Below are 19,238 nucleotides of genomic sequence, written 5' to 3' on the forward strand. Positions count from 1 at the left end.
AGTGGTGTCTGAGGGAGTCGGAAGCCTCACCGCTGAGGCAAGTGCACGGCCCAGTGTCCCTGGAGTCACTTCTCACCCCAGCCCACAGGCTTGCCCTCCCTCGGGATCCCACCACAGCCTCCACTTCAATCCCCCCTTGACAAATGGCGAAAGGAGGGGCACCCATGTCCTTGGTCCTGAGCCATGCACCCCCCAACTTGGGAAATCCACAGGTGGCACGTGGGCGCTGTGGAGCCTGGGAGGGGCAGTCGTGCCCACTCCCCGACACCTCGGAAGTCCCACCCTGTGTCCACCTCTGCAGTGTGGAATCGGGGAAGTCTGGGGTGTTGAGACGGGTGGGGCACGGCTGATCCCTTTACCCTATTTTCTGAAGGATTAAGGTAGGATTCGTGTCTGAAGGTAGAGTCTGACAACCCTGGCATACAGTAGGCACTGAATAAATGCTCCCGGATGAACATGCATATACTGTGCACCCGATGGACACCTCTTGGGGGGTCTGTGGGGCGAGCAAGCTTGGGGACATGAAGCAGGAAGACCCCTGCAAGCGGCACCTGTCCTGATGACATGAGAGCGGCCACTCGTCGCTGTCTTCAGCAGAGATGTGGCCTGGAGCCACGGGAACCACGCCAGGACCACAAGCACCACAGCCTCTCTGCGGCCACCCACAGCAGCCTCCACAACCACCCAGGAGAGAGGGGCTGTGCACCGGGAGTGGGGGTGCTGAGAGAGCGCAAGAGACACGGAGTGGGAGACAGAAATGGAGAGGAGAGGCAAGGAGGGAGAGAGGGAGATGCGGAAGAGCCCTCAGCAACTCCCCAAAGACATATATGGTAACAGCGGAGGTGCTGAAAGAGACAGTGACCAGCTGCTGTCCCCAGGAGTTGAGGGACACATGGCAGGGGAAGAGACGCAGGTGGTGGCGGGAGGTACTGAGCCCCGTCTCACCCCAGGACTCCCACCCACCCCATATCAGAGGGTGTCTCCACAGCACAGATCGAGCCTGGCTCACCTGGGGTCCCCACATCCAGCATCTGACTCCCCACTGACATGGAGCCTCATCGTGAGCCCCTCTGCCATGCTGCCCTCACAGGGGCCCTGCACAGACCATAGGAGAGCCCTGTCCTACCTGGCGGATCAGGGCTGGCTTCCAGAAGGCTGGCTTTATGGCCAGTGTGCTGCCAAGGGGACACCTGGGCCTCCCTCCAGCTCCCTGGGCCGCATGTGACAGACTAGAACCCTCAGTCTGCCACTCAGCAGGCGACTCGGAAGCTTCCTCACCCCCCTGTGCCTCTGTCTCCTCATCTGGCCAGTGGGGATAATTACACACCTCTCCCCAGCACTGGTGAGGTTGAAATCATCACAGTGTGTGGTGATAGCACTGCGTGACTGTCGGCCGGCACCATCACTGTCGCCATCGCCATCACCATCATCGCCATCGCCACCACGGTGGCCAACAGCACCCGTCCCCATCACACGGCAGGGCAGGGTGCCCTTGGAATTTTGACAGGGCTCCCATGTCTCTCACTGGACTCCCAGGTCCCACCCCCCACTCAGCCACCAAGGGGTTCAATGCATATTGGCTGAGATAAACTAAGTCTTCTTCTAAAACTGGAGGGCCCAGGAAGGCAGGGAGAACCCGACCTGCTGCCCTCCAGAGAAACACCACAGAGAAGGGAGCTCAAGCTTCCCCCGACAGAAGACGTCGGGGAAGAGGCAGGCAGCATCCCCTGGCAGCGGGCACCCTACCCTTGAGGGTGCGTGGGCTCACTGGCTGGGAAGACCTAGGTTCTCCATCTTCCCATGGTGCCCAGGGAGGGGGCCTGTGTCACAGTAGGGGAAAGGGGCTGTGTCTGCTCACCCAGAAACCTATGCGGGAGAGAGAAGCATGGACGAGTATCCTAGGGCACTTGTGAGGGGAGTGGGGCTGGGCAGGGGCTCGTGTGCTCCATGGCCTGGGATTCCCATCTGATCACAAGGCCTGAGCTGCCAGGGTATGTCAGAAAGAAGGACCGGCCCACAGAGGTGTCCTGGGTGCCAGTGGTGTCTGAAGCACAGGGCAGTGGCTCCCCAGCCCACAGTCAGTCACTGAGAGTCCCGGACACCTGTCCCAGCCTGCAGGTGCCAGCCACGTGGAGGCAGTGGGGTAGTGGGTGGGGAGCGGTCTCGGCTCCCCTCCCCGCCCTCCTTGAGGAGCTGCAGGTTCTGTGTGATCACAGCTTTGGTGCACTCAGAGCCCACCACCGCCTGCCCCTTCCCGTCCGTCACCCTGCCACGCCCTCATCTGGAGCAGACTGATCAGCAGTGTCAGTGGCTCCACAGACCCAACCACACACAGAGACGCTCAGCTGGCGGCAGCCACTGCATCTCCGCTTAACAGGGCAGGCTGAGCCTGAGGCTGCCGTTGATTCTGCTTGCTGCCATGGGGCAGAGCGGACTCTCAGCCCCAGAGTTAGCACTTGGGAACCCCTGTTTATCCCGTGGTGGTGGACGGGGCCTGTTGGGGGTGGCAGGGCAGTGGATCTCCCTGGCACAGAAGCTGTTCCAGGATATGAGTGTAACTCTCCCTCCCTGGCAGGGCCCAGGCCATGCCATCACCTCCTCAGCAAACGCAGCTGCTCCGAGGAAGGGGCGAGTCCTGGAGACACACAGGAACCTCGTACCTGGCTTGCTTTCTGCCGACCTCCTGAGAGAGCAGAGCAGACAAGCAGCACTTTCCCATCCTGGGAGCCCCTGCCTGGAACAGCAGCTTCAGCAGGGGGTAAAAACTCACCAGCAGAGCCCCACCAACTCCCAGGCACCGCAGACACCACGGCTAAGCCAGGATATCTCCGGTGTAAAGAGGGGCATGTTTCCTCCCTGCTACGGAACATTCTAGGGCTTCCCCGGTGCCAGCCTGGCCCGAGGCATATAACGCCCTCCTTCCCCGGTCTCACTGTAGTCTAACCCAGAGGTCTTCTACTAGGGGCTGGAGATGATTTCAACAGCAAGTAAGAGTTGCGTGGCATATACAGTGTTGAGTTGTTTTTTTCCTTTTTTAAAAATTGACCTAAGATTTAAAATCAGGTGGTTTCACATAAAACTAGATTTCCAGCTCATCATCAAAGACCAGAACACCTGGCGATTCAGGGCCACTGGCCAAGCGTCAGCTGGAGCTGAGACGGGGCCCAAGCTCTGTAGTGAGCCGCAGGCCTCACCACTCCCTACTCCCTCCCCAGACACTGAAGTCAAGTGTGAGCTATTTATTGAGTTTGCACTTCTATTTTTCACAGGGTAAAAGAAATCTCTATTTACCCATCAAAAGTGAGCAAAAGAAAGAGGGTCACATAATTTTCTCCATTTCTTTGTTCGTTTAAGGCTCTGGGAGGTACCGGGACCCCCTTGAATCCAAAGACTCAGGCTCCCGGCTGTTCCTGAAGACACGCACTGTCTCTCATGCTCCCTGCCTTTGCACTTGAGGGCCCATCCACGTCCGCCTGTGGGGCTGCTCCGCAACCTCATCTTTGGGGCCCTTTATTCTACGGAGTCTTCAAGGATGTGCCCCCAATGCCGCCTCCCAGGGAGACCCGTGGCACAGGGAGACCCCACGGCACAGATAGATCCGTGGCACAGGGAGACCGAAGCACAGGGAGACCCCGCAGCACAGGGAGACCCCGTGGCACAGGGAGACTGCAGCACAGGGACACCCCGCGGCACAGGGAGACCCCGGGGCACAGGGAGACCCCGGGGCACAGGGAGACTGCGGCACAGGGACACCCCGCGGCACAGGGAGACCCATGGCACGGAGAGCAAGCCGGACACTCACTCCTGAGAGCAAGCTGGACACTCATTCCACGGAGAGCGAGTCAGACACTCACTCTGCTGAGAGCAAGCCAGACGCTCACTCACTCCATGGACAGCAAGCCGGACACTGACTCTACCGGACTCTCACTCTACCGGAGTACAGGCCAGGCCTCTGCAACAGGATATGCCGGGTACCGACACCCCCCACCCTTCTTAGATCACCATGGTCTCCCCACCTCCCTCTGTGCAAATGTGGCTGTCACACAAGGGGAGGGGATGGGCCTCTGCTCTTCAGAGCCACCAGCCCAGCTACCAGGAAGGGCTCCCACCATAAGCCCAGCCTCAATGCGCCCACACAGGTCGTGGGAGGGGAACTGGGAAGGCCAGCAAGAGAATGAGCATACAGTAGGTGCCCAACAGACGCCTGATATTTTCCAAATACCTCTTGAGGCTGTTAGCCACCCTTCCTTTGCCACAATCCCCACCGCTCCCTGCTGCCTCTCATACCTCAGCATCTATATGCTCTCTGCCTGGCACTTACTTTTTTGCCTCTCAGTCTAGAAAATTCCTGAATGCACTTCAATTTCAAAAACACCATAGCAGCTCAGCGCAGTGGCTCATGCCTGTAATCTCAGCATTTTGGGAGGCCGAGGCAGGTGGATCATCTGAGGTCAGGAGTTCAAGACCAGCCTGGGCAACACAGTGAAACCCCCGTCTCTAATATAAATACAAAAAATTAGCAGGATGCAGTGGCACGCACCTGTAATTCCACCTACTTGGGAGGCTGAGGCATGAGAATCGATTGAATCCAGGAGGCAGAGGTTGCAGTGAGCTGGGATCACGCCACTGCACTCTGGTCTGGGTGACAGTGTGAGATTCCGTCTCAAAAAAAAAAAAAAAAAAAACACACACACAAAAATAAAACGTAGCTACATCTTTGGAATACGTGCTCTGTGCCACTTGGCCTTGGTTTTACACATCTGTTAGAAGAGCAAGCAGACTGGTCAACTCTGGCTACAGAAAACTAGACAAGAAAACCCTGTCCACAAGCCAAATGCAGCCACCCTTCCACGATCCCTGCGGATAAGGACCAAGCTCAGCCCCAGGCATCGTGGCTGGATGTTCGGAATGCAGCGAGGCATGGCTCATGCTCCTGACAACAGCCTCCTTTCCCTCATGGGACTTTTCTTAGGCTGTAGGAAAGTGGCTGTCTCACAGCAGACACTGGGACCCCGCCCCCAGCCCGTGATGGCTGGTCTCAATGCCTTATGGGTCTCAACCTCTGGCAGCCTGGGAAAGGGAAGGTGGGCAGCTCTGGGGAGGGGCTAGAGGATGCTAGTACCCGCCTAGGAAAACTTCAGGGTCCCCTTATCCCAGCTTGTGCTATTCTTGGCCTCTGTTACTCTCGCCCGGCTCCCCCAGCCACTGAGGCCCCCAGGAAGGAAATGCCTCTACTGACTCCAATCCAGCAGCCACCAAAGTGCCCACTGCCTCCACCTGCCTCCTCCGTGTGGTGCTCCCAGCATCTGCTCTGAGACGATGCTTCAAGAGCCCCAATGCAAAACAAATTCTCCCACACACTGAGCGCCCAGGATCCCCCTTTCGAAGGTGTGCCACTGAGCCTCTCATCTCTACCATTATTTACTGGATATTTTTTCAAACCAACTCCTTTTCTTCTAGCTCGGAGGAAGAAGCAAACTTTTTCTATGAAGGACCAGATAGTAAACGTTTGAGACCCTGTAGGCCATACACTTTTGGTTACAACTATGCAACTCCACCAGAGTAGCAAGGATGCTGCCATGGTCATATGTAAACAAACAGGCATGGCTGTGTTCCAATAAAACTTTATTCACAAGAACAGATGGTGGGCCGGATTAGCCCCACAGTCCCAGTCTGCCAGTCCCTACTCTAGCGTAAATAATCTTTCAGTCTCATCCCAAGCAACGGCGTGTGAAAAAACGGCAAGCTGAAGTACTGGCTGTTTTTTCTTTCAAGTATGCATTAAGATAAACACACACAATCATTAACATTTTAAATGTGTGAAGTTTGGGAACTACCCCGAGTCATCCTGGGAAGCCCTTACTTTTGGAATGTGGCCTTTGTACGCACAGAGATCACAGGTCACCCAATCAGGAGTCCAGGATTTTGCCGGCTGAGGAGGCCCGTGGCTGTTTTCCCCCAGCTCTTTTCCTGCCCCTAGGGGAGGCTCAAGATAGCCCAGCAGGGTGAACACCCCAGAGAGGGCCTCCCCACACTTGCTGCCACCACAGAGGGGAGCCTGCACTCACACTGCCAGTGGCCAAGCAACAACTCATGGAGACAGTTACTGCCAGCCATGCGGGGTGCTGGCCACCAAGCAAGTGGCTGCTCAGCGTGCAGGGAGCCAGACCCCAAGGACAGCCACCCCCATCTTGCCTCTTACCTGGCTCTTGCCGCGGCGCCGATAGCTCCGTCTCACCAGGCTCTTATAGTTCTCATTCTTCTTGGTCAGGTAGTAATAGAGGACGCACTCAGCCACCGTCTGTGGGACAAAGAAAGAAGACACTGAGCAGGGTACAGCGCAGGCATTCAGGGCAGGAGCCAGGAGCTCACATCCCAGGCTCGTATCCTGCCTCCTCCACGTACGGGCTGGGTGACCTCGGGCAGATGACCTAACCTCTGTGTCTCAGTTTTCTCATCTGTAAAATGGGAATGCTAATTGTACATACTTCACAGAGTTATCACAAAGATCAGATCGGTTAATACGTAGGTAAAGTACTTGGGACGAGGCCTGGCCCAGAGTAAACATGATGGAAGTCTTTCCTGTTATCACAATCACCGCTGTTGCTATGGTTAATGACAGCGCTGATGTCGCCACATGTCACCCCCAGCCCTTATGGGAAACAAGGACTGCAGCCCACAGCCGGGCAAACTCAAAGCCTTCCCCAAACACAGGACCGGGTTCTCCTTCCCCTGACTTCAGCCTTCTCTTCCCTGATATTTGGAGTCCTGAACAGCCTCTTTCAAACCTTGCACGTCAGGACTACCGTACGCGCCACATGCCTCTTCCTGGGTTTCTTTCTTTTCTCTGCCTCGGTCTTTTCCATGTAGATTGGGTCTGAAAGCCGGAGCAACCAGCCCTCTATGAACCCCAGCCAAATGGGACCAGTAAAAGGGGCAGCCTCAGAAAGTGATGCCACGATGCCCCCACCTGCGGGCATGGAGCCCAGCTCGCCAATGCCCACAGCCGTTCCCCTTACAACGTAAAATGTTTCTGCGATGCTCTGGCCGGTGTCAAGCCAGGACCCCACCTCTGAGGGGCATTCTGTGAGGCCTCTGACCTGGGCCTCAAACCTCACTGCCCTCGACAGAAAGCCCCCAGCTGGCAGCCTCCTGCCAAGTGCAACCACCAGGGGCCTCCTAGGCAGCCCTAGGCTAAACCCGGCCCACAAACAGGACCCACACAGCAATTGAGAAAGACATTTTATAATCAGATGCCAAGAATTGCAATTCAGGGGATGTGGGTGCCCGACTTCTCCTTTAACAATTCAGGAGAGCTCCTTCCTGCTCTCAGCAATGGCAGCCAGGCTCTGGACAGCAGCTGCCCCCACGGGCGGGCACAGACTGGCTGGTCCACCTGGCTCCCAGCCAGACGTCAGCCTCACTGTCAGGACCCGCCTGCCCCTGCCGGCCTCTCCGTCGGCAGCTCCTGCTCCAGACCCCTCTGGAAGCTCTACTGAAGCCTCGTTCTGGGCCGCCTCTCAGCCAAAGAACACCGTGAAGTTTACTCCCCAGCACAAAAACTTCTACTCCCCTCGTCCTGAAGGAGGATTGCTCAATGGCCAGTTTCTGAAATGCGCTGCTTCCATCCCGGGGAGCCCTAACCTAGAGTCCGCCGTGCCGTCCACTCCCTGAGGGAGACGTAGTCACTCAGAAGATGGGCTATTTATAGGGCTTGTTTCTCCACACTGGTTTTTCAGGCATGGAGAGATTTTTCCCCACACTGCTCCGTCTCTCTCCTTCTACGGTTATCAGCTCATGAGGGGCAGGCGCTGGGAACAGCTGTCCTTTAAAATAAGTGCCTCATTCTCCTGGCCTCCCTCCTACAACCAGGAAGCCCGAGCAGGGTGTCCACCAAGCTGGGGTGGACAGGCCCCCATCTCTGAGAAACGGGATTCAGGGAAATACTGCTGAAGACACACGGATGGCAGCCTTTCTCCTCTGACCCCCAGGATGCTGGGGGAAGACCCAGGGGCCATGTCCAACACACAGCCTCATCCAGCCAACTTCTCCCACCTGCAGCCTCTCCAGGCACAGTCCAACCAGCCTTGTGGGTGCAAAACAACGGCTTTACCATTCTCTGGGGACACTGTGTCTACCAGCCAACTGGAGCTGCTGCAGGCCTGGGCTTGACACAAAGTGGGCTTTAGGCCTCAGTTCCACACAAAGGTTTGTCCAAAGAAGATAGAGACTTGTAGGTCACACATCTGGCTTGGCATTAGGGGTGTCAGAAAGCAGTCAGTGACCCTCAGAAGGACTTAGAAAAGCTGGTCCTCCGGTCCCTTTGAGGCACGCCACTCCTGCCTCTGAGGACTTCACTGGGATGCCAGGCATGGCGGTGCTTCCAGAATCCATCCCCAGTATGCAAGGACGCTCCACACGGCCTCTGAGGAGCTGGCAGGAGACCCGGTTGGGCACGGGGGCTCTGGGAAGCCTGGCCGTGCAGTTCTCCCCGGGGTTCCCAGGTGCTCAGCAACCTGAGGCTCCTCCTCCAAGGGCCCAAGAGGCCAGGGCGGGGCCTGCACTGATCTATCTCCCAGATGGAAGGAAGAGAGGGAGGGAGGGGGGGGGGGGGGGGGAGCAGGCCCCCCGGAGGAAGGGGCCAAACAGGCCAGGGCCTCGTGGGCAGGGAGGGAGGGCCTCCACCCTGAATCCACGCAGCTGTCACGGAGGTGGAGACCGAAGGGGTATGGGGCGGGCAGCGACTCACCTTCCTCTCCAGGAATGATGCGATCAGGCCAAAGTTCTTGGGATGCTGCATGAACCTGCGGGACGAGAAGGGCGGGCGTGAGACCTGGCCGAGGGGGGCTTCCCTGCAGGGCAGCCGATCGGCTCCCAGGCGCCTGCCATCCCCACTGGCCCGGCCTGGCGGGCACCGCCCCACTCGGAGCAATTAAGCCCAGGGGGGTGTGGGAAGGGCTGCTGCGGCAGACGGGAGGGGTGGGGACCCAGGGGTAAGAGAGGGCGTTCCTTGGAGTGAGTCACTGGCTTTAGCGCCTTTGAAAATATATTTGTTTGTCCTGCTGGAGGCGGCTTCCAGGAAAAATGAGGACATGACATGCAGCTCTTTGGTGGGGTTCCCCCCCCTTTAAAATCCGCTTTTGTTTCTCTCTCCAGCTGGATCTGGGAAGCATGGCCTCACCCGGCCCACACAGGGTCTGCTTGGGAACATGGCAGGGACCCGCCAGCAGGGTCATGGCTCACCAGGCTGCTGGGCCTCCCCAGGAGAGCTGGGAGCAGAGGCTCCGAGTGCCCATGGGGCAGCGGGAGGGGGTTGGCCAACCAAGGAGGCAGCAAGCATGGACTGAAGTCAGAGGGTGGTGGCGGGGCGCTGGCACCGTCCCAACTGGCTTCCTGCGTAGCCAGGAGAATTACTGGGAAACCACTGGGCCAGGCTGAAATGTGAGGGCCAAAGGAGCGGGAGCATGGTGGGGGCAGGGATGTGGGTCAAGGCCTGCTCCACCCCAGGGGTGCTGGGTGGAGTCCATGGCCCCAGGCCCAGGCGTCCCGGCGACGTGCCACAGCCCCACGGCCTTCGCAGGGAGAGCAGTGGCCGCTAGAGAGGCTGGATTGTGGGCTCCCACGGAGGGAGGCTGAGCGAGCACCGGTGCCCGACCTCCCTGGCCCTCCAGATGGCTGGGCAGGAGGCTAGCAGGCCCCGCGCCTGCTTCCCAGTCAGACACCCGAGGATCCTGAACAGTCTCTGCTCTCTTCCCAGTGGAAGCAGCGCGGTGAGGAACGGCAGGCTTCCCTGGCCTGGGATCCCACCTCGGGCAGCTGGCAAGGCCAGAGCCATCCTAAAGCCCTTCTCTTCCAGGTAGGGAGAGTCCTTCCCGCTCTGCTCCCTCTCCTTGTCCCAGTGACATTTCGTTCCTTGCAAACCCCTCGCACGGGGTTTCCCCAGGCACAGTGGGGGCTCCCAAGAGACCAGGAATCCAACTTGGGAATCTCCTAGGTCACCTGTTCCCCTCCCCCCCACCTCACTTGCACCCCCTGAAGACGTTTATTAAAAGTTTCCTATGCCCTGCACACCTCAGAACAGCTGACTAAGGAAAGCCCTGTTGCTCTACCCATTTTACAGATAAGGAAATTGAGGTTCAGAGGGGGAATGGTCACACGGCCAGCACAAGGTGGAGCCCCATGCTGTCAGTAGGTGATTTTCAAAGCCCCGAGTGCTATCAATTCCTCTGCACCTGAGACCTCAAACCAAGCCCACAGTCCTGGAGGGATGCAGGCGGCCAAGCTGTGGCTCACACAGGCCAGCAGACAGCAGCCCAGCCTGCGTCCCCCGCCCTTTGGCTACTGAATTAACAGAGGGTGAAATTATCAGACCTGCAGAGCCACAGGAGATCTTCCGAAAGGCTGGAGCCACAGAAAGCACCCCAGAACACCATTTTTTGTATTTCAGAAAAAAATACATACACTAAAACATCATGCCTACCAGAAGGAATGTGAATATCGAATCCAACAGTAATTCAATAATTCTTAACACCTGAGACCGTCTCACCATCACCTCCCTCATTCAAAACTGTAAAAAGCATTCGACGGAGACTTCAATTTGATGTAGAAAGATCATGCCTGCTATGGTAAAGCTGCAGGCACGAGCCACTAAGTAACCGAGTATTCCCACTCAGGGACCAAGGGCTGTTTCCTGCAGAGGACCACTGATCCTGCGCTGTGGGCACCCAAGGGCTCATTACCGCACCCCTCTATCTTTATGGACGTTTCAACATTTCCGTAATCAAAAGCTACTCTTAAAAAATGATTTCCACCAAAGACCCTCCTGGATAGCCACTGTGTCCTTTCCGAGTTCGGTATCTGCACGTGCTAGTCCGCCCACCCCTGCCGGGGACCTGGAGTCACCCCATCCCTCAGGTCCTGCCTGGCACCTCTTTTGAGTCTACAGTCGTGGACCAAAGCCCAGGGCACTGGGGAAGGAGTGTCACTGCTTTGGAGGAAGGTCTTGTCTGGAGGCGGGGTCTTCCCCGAGGCGGCTCAGTGGCCTGCTGGGTGAACGTCGGGCGGTGACAGAGTAAAGTCTCTTCCCTGCGTCCCCTCCTGGCCAAGCACTGAGGCCTCCGTCCACACCTCAGTTTCCCACTCTCCTGCCTCCCAGGGGTCTGAGGTCCTGAGGAGGTGCTCTATGTCCTGGACAGGGAACCCAGCCCTTTACGAGCAAGTGATTATAGCAAGCTTGTCCACCCCGCAGGCCACATGCGGCCCAGGATGGCTTTAAACGCGGCCCAATACACATTCGTAAACTTTCTTAAAACCTTATGAGATTTTCTTGTGATTTTGTTTAGCTCATCAGCTATCATTAATGTGAGCGTATTTTCTGTGTGGCACAAGACATTTCTTTTTCCAGTGTGGCCCAGGGAAGCCAAAAGATTAGACTCCCGGGAATTATAGCACACTGTTCCCAAGGTGTGGGGTGGTTCAGCAGGGCCCACCGTCTCCTCTGGGGACCCCGGACCAGGAATGGAGGTCTCCTTCTGCCTGGATGTCACATCACAGATCCTCACTGTGGGGTTTGGCCCCCTCAGACACAGCTTTCGAGAGAACTCGACTCCCGTCTCTGCTCTGCACAGCCCTGCTCCCTGGCCCCATTCGCAAACCCTTCCCCACACAGCCTCTCTATTCCGGCTGGGGGAGTCTCAACCCTGCCTCCACAGTGTGCATGCTGTGTGGCCTTCGTGCGCTGTCTGAACCTCTATGAGCCTCCGTGTCATCACCTGTGTACGGGGGTGGGCCTGGCTGAGCTGTCGTAAGGGACAGGAGGGGGAAATGCATGAAGCCGAGAAGACACAGGCACAGTGATGGGATCACGAACCCACACAGCCAGCAGCTACTGTCAAAGAGAAAACAAAATAGAAACCACCAAAAAGCCACTGGCCAGCCGCGGCCCTGCCCAAGGCTTAGGCCCAGCCTCTAAGTCCTTCCTGCCTCGTTCTTCTGACTCACAGCACCCCGTCGTACATACAGCTGCCCTTAAGCTTTGTACCAGGTTGAAGTGTGTCCTCGGAAAATTCATGGCCACCCAGAGCCTCAGAACGTGGCCTTATTTGGAAACACGGTCTTTGCAGATGTAATTAAAGTGAGGTTGTATTGGGTTAGACTAGACCCTAAATTCAGTGTGACTGGTGTCCTTATAAGAAGAGGAGAAGCACAGAGACAAAGGTCATGTGGGGTCGGAGGCAGAGCGTGGAGGGATGCATCTAGAAGCCCTGGAAGGCCAAAGACGCTGGCAGCACCAGAAGCTGGGGAGAGGCCGGGACGGGCTCTCCCTTATGGCCCCCAGAAAGAACCAAACCCACCGACACCAGGATTTGGACTTCCAGCCTCCAGAACCAGGAGAGAGTCAATCCCTGCGGCTTTAAGCACCTCCTGGCGTGTTCATTTGTGGTGGCTGCCCCAGAGACAGTGCAGGCCTCAACAGGATGGGTTTCTGGGACGGGGAGGAGGGGCGGGAGGCCAGGCCAGGTGATGGAGGACTCACTTCTCCCGGAAGGTCTCCTTCTCCTGCTCGCTCCACATGTTCATCACCTGGCGGTCTTTGTACACCTTCATGGGGTCGGCCATGAGCCCGTTCATGTTGATGAACTTGATGCGCTGCTGGTCGGCGTCGTACAGCATGGGTGGGATCACGGCCAGCTGGCGCATCTGCTTCTCCAGGTTCTGCAGGGAAACGGATGGCAGGGTCAGAGCACTCGGGGCGAGGGGCTCCGGCCAGCGCAGGGGACCCAGGGAAGGCACAGAGAGGATGGATGTTCCGCGCCCGGGCAGGGAAAATGCAAAACCGACAAGAAGGAGAATGATGAGTTTAAAAATAATAATAGCTCATGCTGGGGGAAGGGAGAATGTAAAGGCCTCCCCGACAGGTTTATGGTGGGCAGGACTGTAGATTCAATGCAGAGAGCAGCAGCTGCCTTCTCTGCAGTGGGAGGGGAGCCATGAATCTTCCCTTTGGAAACGCAAGCGCCATAAAGCACTGCGGGAAGGATGCTCAGCCCAGCTGGGCCCAGGGAGCCCGGGAGACAGGACGGCCTTCCAGGTTCGGCAGGCAAGAGTGGGCCCTGGGGTCCAGCTGGCCGCACGGCATGCAGGCAGCCCAGGGGCGCAGAGAGGGTCGACCGCCTCGCTGGTGGAGAAAAGCCTTTCCTTCCCCTGCACCCCACGCCCCCTCCCAGCATCCCGCTCCTTCAAAGGGCCCACCTGGGATCTGGCCTACCCAGCCCTCCATGCGGCAGCAGTCAGGCGGCCGCTCCTCTAATGCACTGGGATGACTATTAAGAGGCTCTGAGCCGCCACTCAGCTGGGCTCACTTCCCCAAATCTCGCAGCCAGCCAATTACTGGCGATTAATTACCCATCTCCGGAGGCAGGCGAGGGCTGTGCGTAGCCAAAGGTCAGCCAGTTCAAACGATCCAGCTGCCCGGCAGCCCACATCCAACCTCTTCACTCGATGTGCAGGACTCCCGGCCAGGGGCCGGGTGCGAGGCACAGCTCTGACCCCGGGCTGGGAGAGGATTCCCCCAAGAGGCCGGTGTCTGTCTCCCAGAACTTTGGAGCTGTAACCCACACCCCGATACAGAACGCTGACCTTCCTCGGATGTCTCAGGGATGTAATAACGGCAGACCCCCGGCAGAGTCCTCCCTGGCAGGACCTCTGCTCCGCCCTCCCACAGCTGCCTTCCTGTCCTTCCCATGCCGGCCGCATGCTCTGACCGCAGGAAGCTCCCAGAAGGATGGGAAGTGCCTGTCCTCCGGCCCAGACCCTTCCCTTGCACACTCCTGGGGAACCTCAGGTCACCCCAAGCTGGCTGGGGAAGTTTCTGTCCCAAATTCCACTTCCTCCCTTCACCCTGGACGCAGCATCCTTGATGTCCCTGAGGACTCTGGTGACTGCATTCCCATGTGGCCAGTGTGTGTGTGTGTACATGTAACAATCAGCCCAGGTGCCACACCCTTGGCCATCAGGTAAGGAATGCAGAGGAGAGGGCCACCGGCCTCCTCCTTCCAGTGCAGACTAAACCCACGTCCAGCCTCTCTGCGGGATGTCTACAAGTGCAGAGCGTCGGTGAGACGGGGGCTAAAACGGCCCAGCTCCGGTGCCCAGCCTTCGAGGGCCAGGCCCTGTGACTGTGCAATGGGGTGGCTTTCTGAGCTCTGTTTTCTGTCAACTGGATGTTGTTGTAAACAAAAACGTACCACAAGAAGTTTTAAAATTAAAAATTATGTTTTAATGGCCAGATTCATCTTTGGATTGCCTGTTTCAGAATCATGTGGGCGGCTGGGTAAAAATTCGGATTCCTGGGCTCTGCCCCAGACCAGCTGAATTCGAATCTCTGGTGAGAAACTGCAACTTAAACCAGCCGCCCCCTCCCTGGGGCCCCTTCCATCTGTCTAATCTGAGCATCAGCATCTCAGGGCAGCACGTTCTGTTGTCCAACAGAGCGCTCTGCAGCCAGGGCGGTGTTCGCTGTCTGCTCCGCCCAGGAGGGGAGCCGCCAACCACAAGCGGCTGTCGAGCTCTTGAGATGTGTCAGATGCAACCGAGGAACTGAATTGCTAATTTTATCCCATTTTAATTAATTTTGATTTCAATAGCCATGCGTGGCTCTGCTGTGCTGAGCTGAAGGGCTATAATCTCCCATCTGGACAAAAGCTCTCCCTAGACAAAAGTCCCCAGAAGGAAGAAACGTGCCGTGGCTGCTTCGTGTCTGCCGTGGTGTTGGGAGCAGGGGGTAGTGTCATCATGGATACCTGACCCACAGGACCCAGGAGGGAACAGGCTGATGCCAACTTCCTCCCCAGGAGAAAAGGCTGCCCCTCTGCTTCCTGGCCATCTGTGGGCCCCCGTGACGGCAACCAGGGTCACCTAGGCTGACCCCAGGGTGTCCTGGTACCCCAAAGAGGCCTGAGGGGAAACCAGCCCTGCTCCAGCCAGGAGGGCTGAGGTTCCTGTGAGAAGGTGGTGGCTGTGTGGACAGACGGTGTGCTGGGAACTCACCGGCCTGCACCATGTTCCCCCTATTCCGCCAGGCTCTGGGCCCCAGAAGGCTGACCCTGGAACCCACAGGTACTCCTGCCCCTTGGGTTTCTGGTTGGACTCAGCCAATGGGAAGTTCCAAAAGGCGGCAGGAGACGGTAAGAGTGAGAGGCAGGGTCCTCGTCCCCCAACCCCCTCCGTGCTGTGGCATCTGGATTGGGGAGCGCTGGGGCCCTCCCTGCAGGGTGTCCTGCCACCCCCCATCTCGGACACATTAACACCCCTCTCTCCGCTCATCCCTGCAGGCCTGGGACAGGCTGTGGCTTCCTGAGGCTTCTAGTCCTGGGTACCTCGGCACCCACCTTGATTCTTCGGTGGCAAGCCCCTTGATGTAAACCATCCGGGAGGTGGTTTCTGGCTGGGGCCTCTGCACCCTCACGGGAGATGCCAGGGAAAAGGAGCTGAGGCCGGAGTCAGGGCCCGGACTCACCTCCTGCTCTGAGAGGCCGTCGATGATCTCCGACACCTCGTGCTCGCTGCGGGCGGCTGACATGGACAGCCCACTGCCCCGCTGGCCCACCCTGCTGGGGACCAAGGGGACACACTCAGGACCAGCCTTTTGGTGGTCGGGGACACTAGCAGGCCCCTGTGGCGCAGCCCTGAGCCCACGCCCTCCCCAGAGAAGAAGTGTGGGCAGCAGCCAGCAGAGGGGCTGGCCCCACACCAGGAGTCCTGGGGAGGCGTGGAGCCCCCACCCCAACCCAGCATGGCCAAACCCTGTGACATGGGCAGCTCGCTCCCTTCCTCTCTCCTAAAACACCCTCAAAAGCCCAGCCACAAAGATCTGGGTTCAAAGCCCTGCTCTGCCTCTTTGGCCCTGGGGCAAAGTGTTCCTCCCCGTGCCTCAGTTTCCTCCCCTGTCACACGAGGATTCAAAAGTGGCACCCGGCTGTCTAGAGCTGTTGGGAGAAACTTAATGAGACACGGCTTGTGAGTTCGGTTAAGGGTGAAAGCTGCTGTTATTATCGCCAATGAATCGTCTTGTCTGTGCATCCAAAAAAAAAATGGCCATAGAACCACAGCTGCCTGTCACCAGGTACCTCTCACACAGGGTCCACCAAGTCCTCACAGCCACTGGGGGAGGCTGGCAGCCTGGTCTCTTAGCCACATCTCTCCCCTTTGTCCCACACCGGGGATCTCAAACTCAACTGCCTTCAGGGGTCGTGCAGGCCACAGAAATAGGAGTGCTTGCCCCCAAAACGTATTTAAGCTCCAAGTAAGTGTTAGGCCAAAGAGGCTCCACAGGACACATGCCAGGGTCTGGTAGGGCCCCAGCTACTGGCCTGAGAAGCTGCTGCGCTGTTCTGTTCCTTCCTGGCCGGGTCAACTCTACTGAGGATGCCTGGAGCTGACCCCGGGCCCTGACACGGGGGGCGCTGGGCTCGGGCCCCGCTCACCTCTGCATGCGCTCCTGCAGCTCGCGCTGCTTGCGAATCTCGGGGAACTGCTTCTCGTAGTACTCGCGCACCTTGCTCTCCTTGGCCCGCCTCCGGGGGTTGTTCTCAATGCGCTCCACCTTCTTCTCCCAGGCCTCCATGAGCTGGTCATAGCGCTGGCAGAACTTCTGCTCCTGGGAGAGCGCGGGGGAGCACTGCAGAAGATGCTCCTGAACCTGGCACCCGCCGCCCCGCCCCTGCCCACTCACATGCAGGCAGACACACAGGTGCACACGCACACACACACACTTCGCACAGGCACACACACATGCAGTCACACAGACACACACACGTAGTCAGATACACACAGCCACACAGACATGTACATACAGGCACACACACACAGTCAGATGCACACAGGCACACAAACACAGAGGCATACACAAGTCACACAAGTGCACACACACACCCAAGTCACACAGCTATACACACAAGTCACACAGGCACACACAAATGCAGTCACACAGACACATATACAGTCAGATACAGTCACACAGCCATGCACATACAGGCAGGCACACACACATACAGTCAGATATGCACAGGCACACACAAGTCACACAGGCAGACACACATGCAGTCACACAGACACACAGATACACACACAGTCACACAGTCACATACACACATGCAGACACACACATATTCACACAGACACAGTCACACAAGTAGACAGACACACACAGACACAGTCACACAGACAGATACACAGACACACAGATTCACAGTCACATAGGCAGACAGAGAGTCATATAGGTAGATACACCGAGACAGACACACACACATATATACACAGGCACATAAGTCACAGCCAGCCAGCCAGACACACAGATGGTCACACAGGCAGGCACAGGCGGTCACACAGGCAGGCAGACACACACACATGGTCATCCAGGCAGACATATGACAGACACACGCACAGTCCATCACACAGGCGGTCACACAGGCAGGCAGACACACACACATAGTCATCCAGGCAGACGTATGACAGACACACGCACAGTCTCAGGCAGATAAACTGGTGCACACACAGGGTCACACAGGCAGACATGACGGACACAGAATCACACATGTAGACACACAACAGACACATACACGTCACACAGGCAGATGACAGAAAGACACACACATTGTTGCATCGATATCCAGCAGATGGGGGGCCCCTGAAGAAAACCCACAGACTTCCCCTGGAGGACATGGTCACCTCCCTTCCTGGTGAACCGGCCACCCAGTCCTGGCCTCCTCTACAGAGGCCTGGTCCCAAACGGATGCCACTCGCCATATGTGGCTCAACTGAAATCACAAATCAAGTAACATTGAAGAGTCGGTTTCTAGTTCTCCCCAGCCACACTTCCAGTGTCCAGCAGCCACATACGGCTGGGGCTCTGGCCGCGCCAGACAGCCCGGATGGAGCCCACTGCCACGCCAAAGGAAGCTGTGCTGTACCATATGGCGTGGGGGCCCGTCAGCCCCGGGGAGGGGCAGCCTCCAGAGAAAACCACATTCCAAGCAGTTCCTCATTCCCCAGCCTCACCCCAAGGACCAGCTGTGAGGACCTCAGCAGCTCCCAGAGAGGGGGCTCTGCCCTCCCTCCAGGACAAGGAAGTCCCTCTCCACATCTAACCACAGTGCTGCCTGCTGCATGTCCTTTGAGAAGAGATCCCCAACCAGCCTGGAGCATAGCTGCCTGGCTTCCACATCTCCAAGGTGACTTGAGCAAGCGGCGGGGGACCCACCCACACAACCCCAGTTACTCCACCTCCAACAGCTGGGGATGGACAGATGGTGTGGTCTGGGAGCCTCCACAAACACCCACTTGGCGCTTTGGCACAATCAGAAAGCCCCTCTCTGGTCCTGGAGCCCAGACACCCCAGCCCCACCCCACCCCATATTTCAGCTTCTGACCAAGGGCAAGCTGTGCCCTCCATCCTCCACAGCCCTGTGACCACGACGGTCCCCACAGGGTGGTCAGGCTGGTGCTAAGTGGCCCAGAACCTGACCCCATGCATGCAGGCTGTGCCAGGAACCCGCTGGAGATCAAGAGGCGGTTCTGGTGACAGACAAACATGCTCGGGGCAGTGGCTGCTGGCAGCCCCAGTGAGGGATGGGGACCGCGGGGATGGCAACATCCAGCCCATGCCACCTCGGCCCCTGTCCGAGAGGCCCCAGGCTCATGGGTGAGAAAAACTCGCCTCAAGCCAGCAGAGGAAAGTCACGCGGTGACTGGTGCAGACCAGCGGGCAGAAACCAACAGGCCACTGGCCAGCGGGGTCTCGGCCTGTCCACGTTGCCAGCAGGGCGCCGGCAAGATGGCCTGGCTCTAGCTGGGTCCCTCGTGGAGTGCGCGGGTGGCAAAGGCCCCCAGCAGTAGTGTCCCTGAGGGGACATCCAGCCACCTCCATGGCTCCAAGAACCAGGCTCTGCCTTCTGCCCAGGACAAGGAAATCCCCCTCCGGGTCTAACCACAGTGCCGCCTGCTGTAGCCTGTGCCTCTGTCCACTGCGCTGGGTGTGCACTCGGCCTGCCTTGAACAGTGCAGGGCGGGCAGCTCCGGCCTGGCCTGGGTGGCAGGGAAGATGCTCATTGGCATTTTTTCTACAAGGGCGGATCCACTGGCCAGAGGAGGAAGCAGACCCCTTCCTCCCTTCCCTCCCTCTCTCTCTCTCTGTCTTACACACACACACACACAGACACACACACACACACACACACACA

General features: G+C 57.9%; 1 protein-coding gene across 26 annotated transcripts in view; it reads right to left on the reverse strand.

The window, feature by feature from the left end:
• Nucleotides 1-19,238, reverse strand: part of NCOR2 (nuclear receptor corepressor 2) — a 240,904-nt gene that overhangs the window by 85,981 nt on the left and 135,685 nt on the right. For 22 of the 26 annotated variants that reach the window (XM_026457393.1, XM_026457404.1, XM_026457394.1 and 19 more), the window contains 5 exons: nt 16,485-16,657; nt 15,518-15,611; nt 12,536-12,714; nt 8,750-8,804; nt 6,203-6,301 (listed from right to left, as the gene is read on the reverse strand). In XM_026457393.1, the coding sequence (XP_026313178.1) occupies nt 6,203-6,301; nt 8,750-8,804; nt 12,536-12,714; nt 15,518-15,611; nt 16,485-16,657 (600 nt within the window). The remainder of the gene's footprint in view (nt 1-6,202; nt 6,302-8,749; nt 8,805-12,535; nt 12,715-15,517; nt 15,612-16,484; nt 16,658-19,238) is intronic. The other 4 variants (XM_026457417.1, XM_026457416.1, XM_026457398.1 and 1 more) reach the window with 2 other exon arrangements.

Source organism: Piliocolobus tephrosceles, chromosome 10, assembly GCF_002776525.5.
Source record: "Piliocolobus tephrosceles isolate RC106 chromosome 10, ASM277652v3, whole genome shotgun sequence".
Taxonomy (NCBI): Eukaryota; Metazoa; Chordata; class Mammalia; order Primates; family Cercopithecidae; genus Piliocolobus; species Piliocolobus tephrosceles.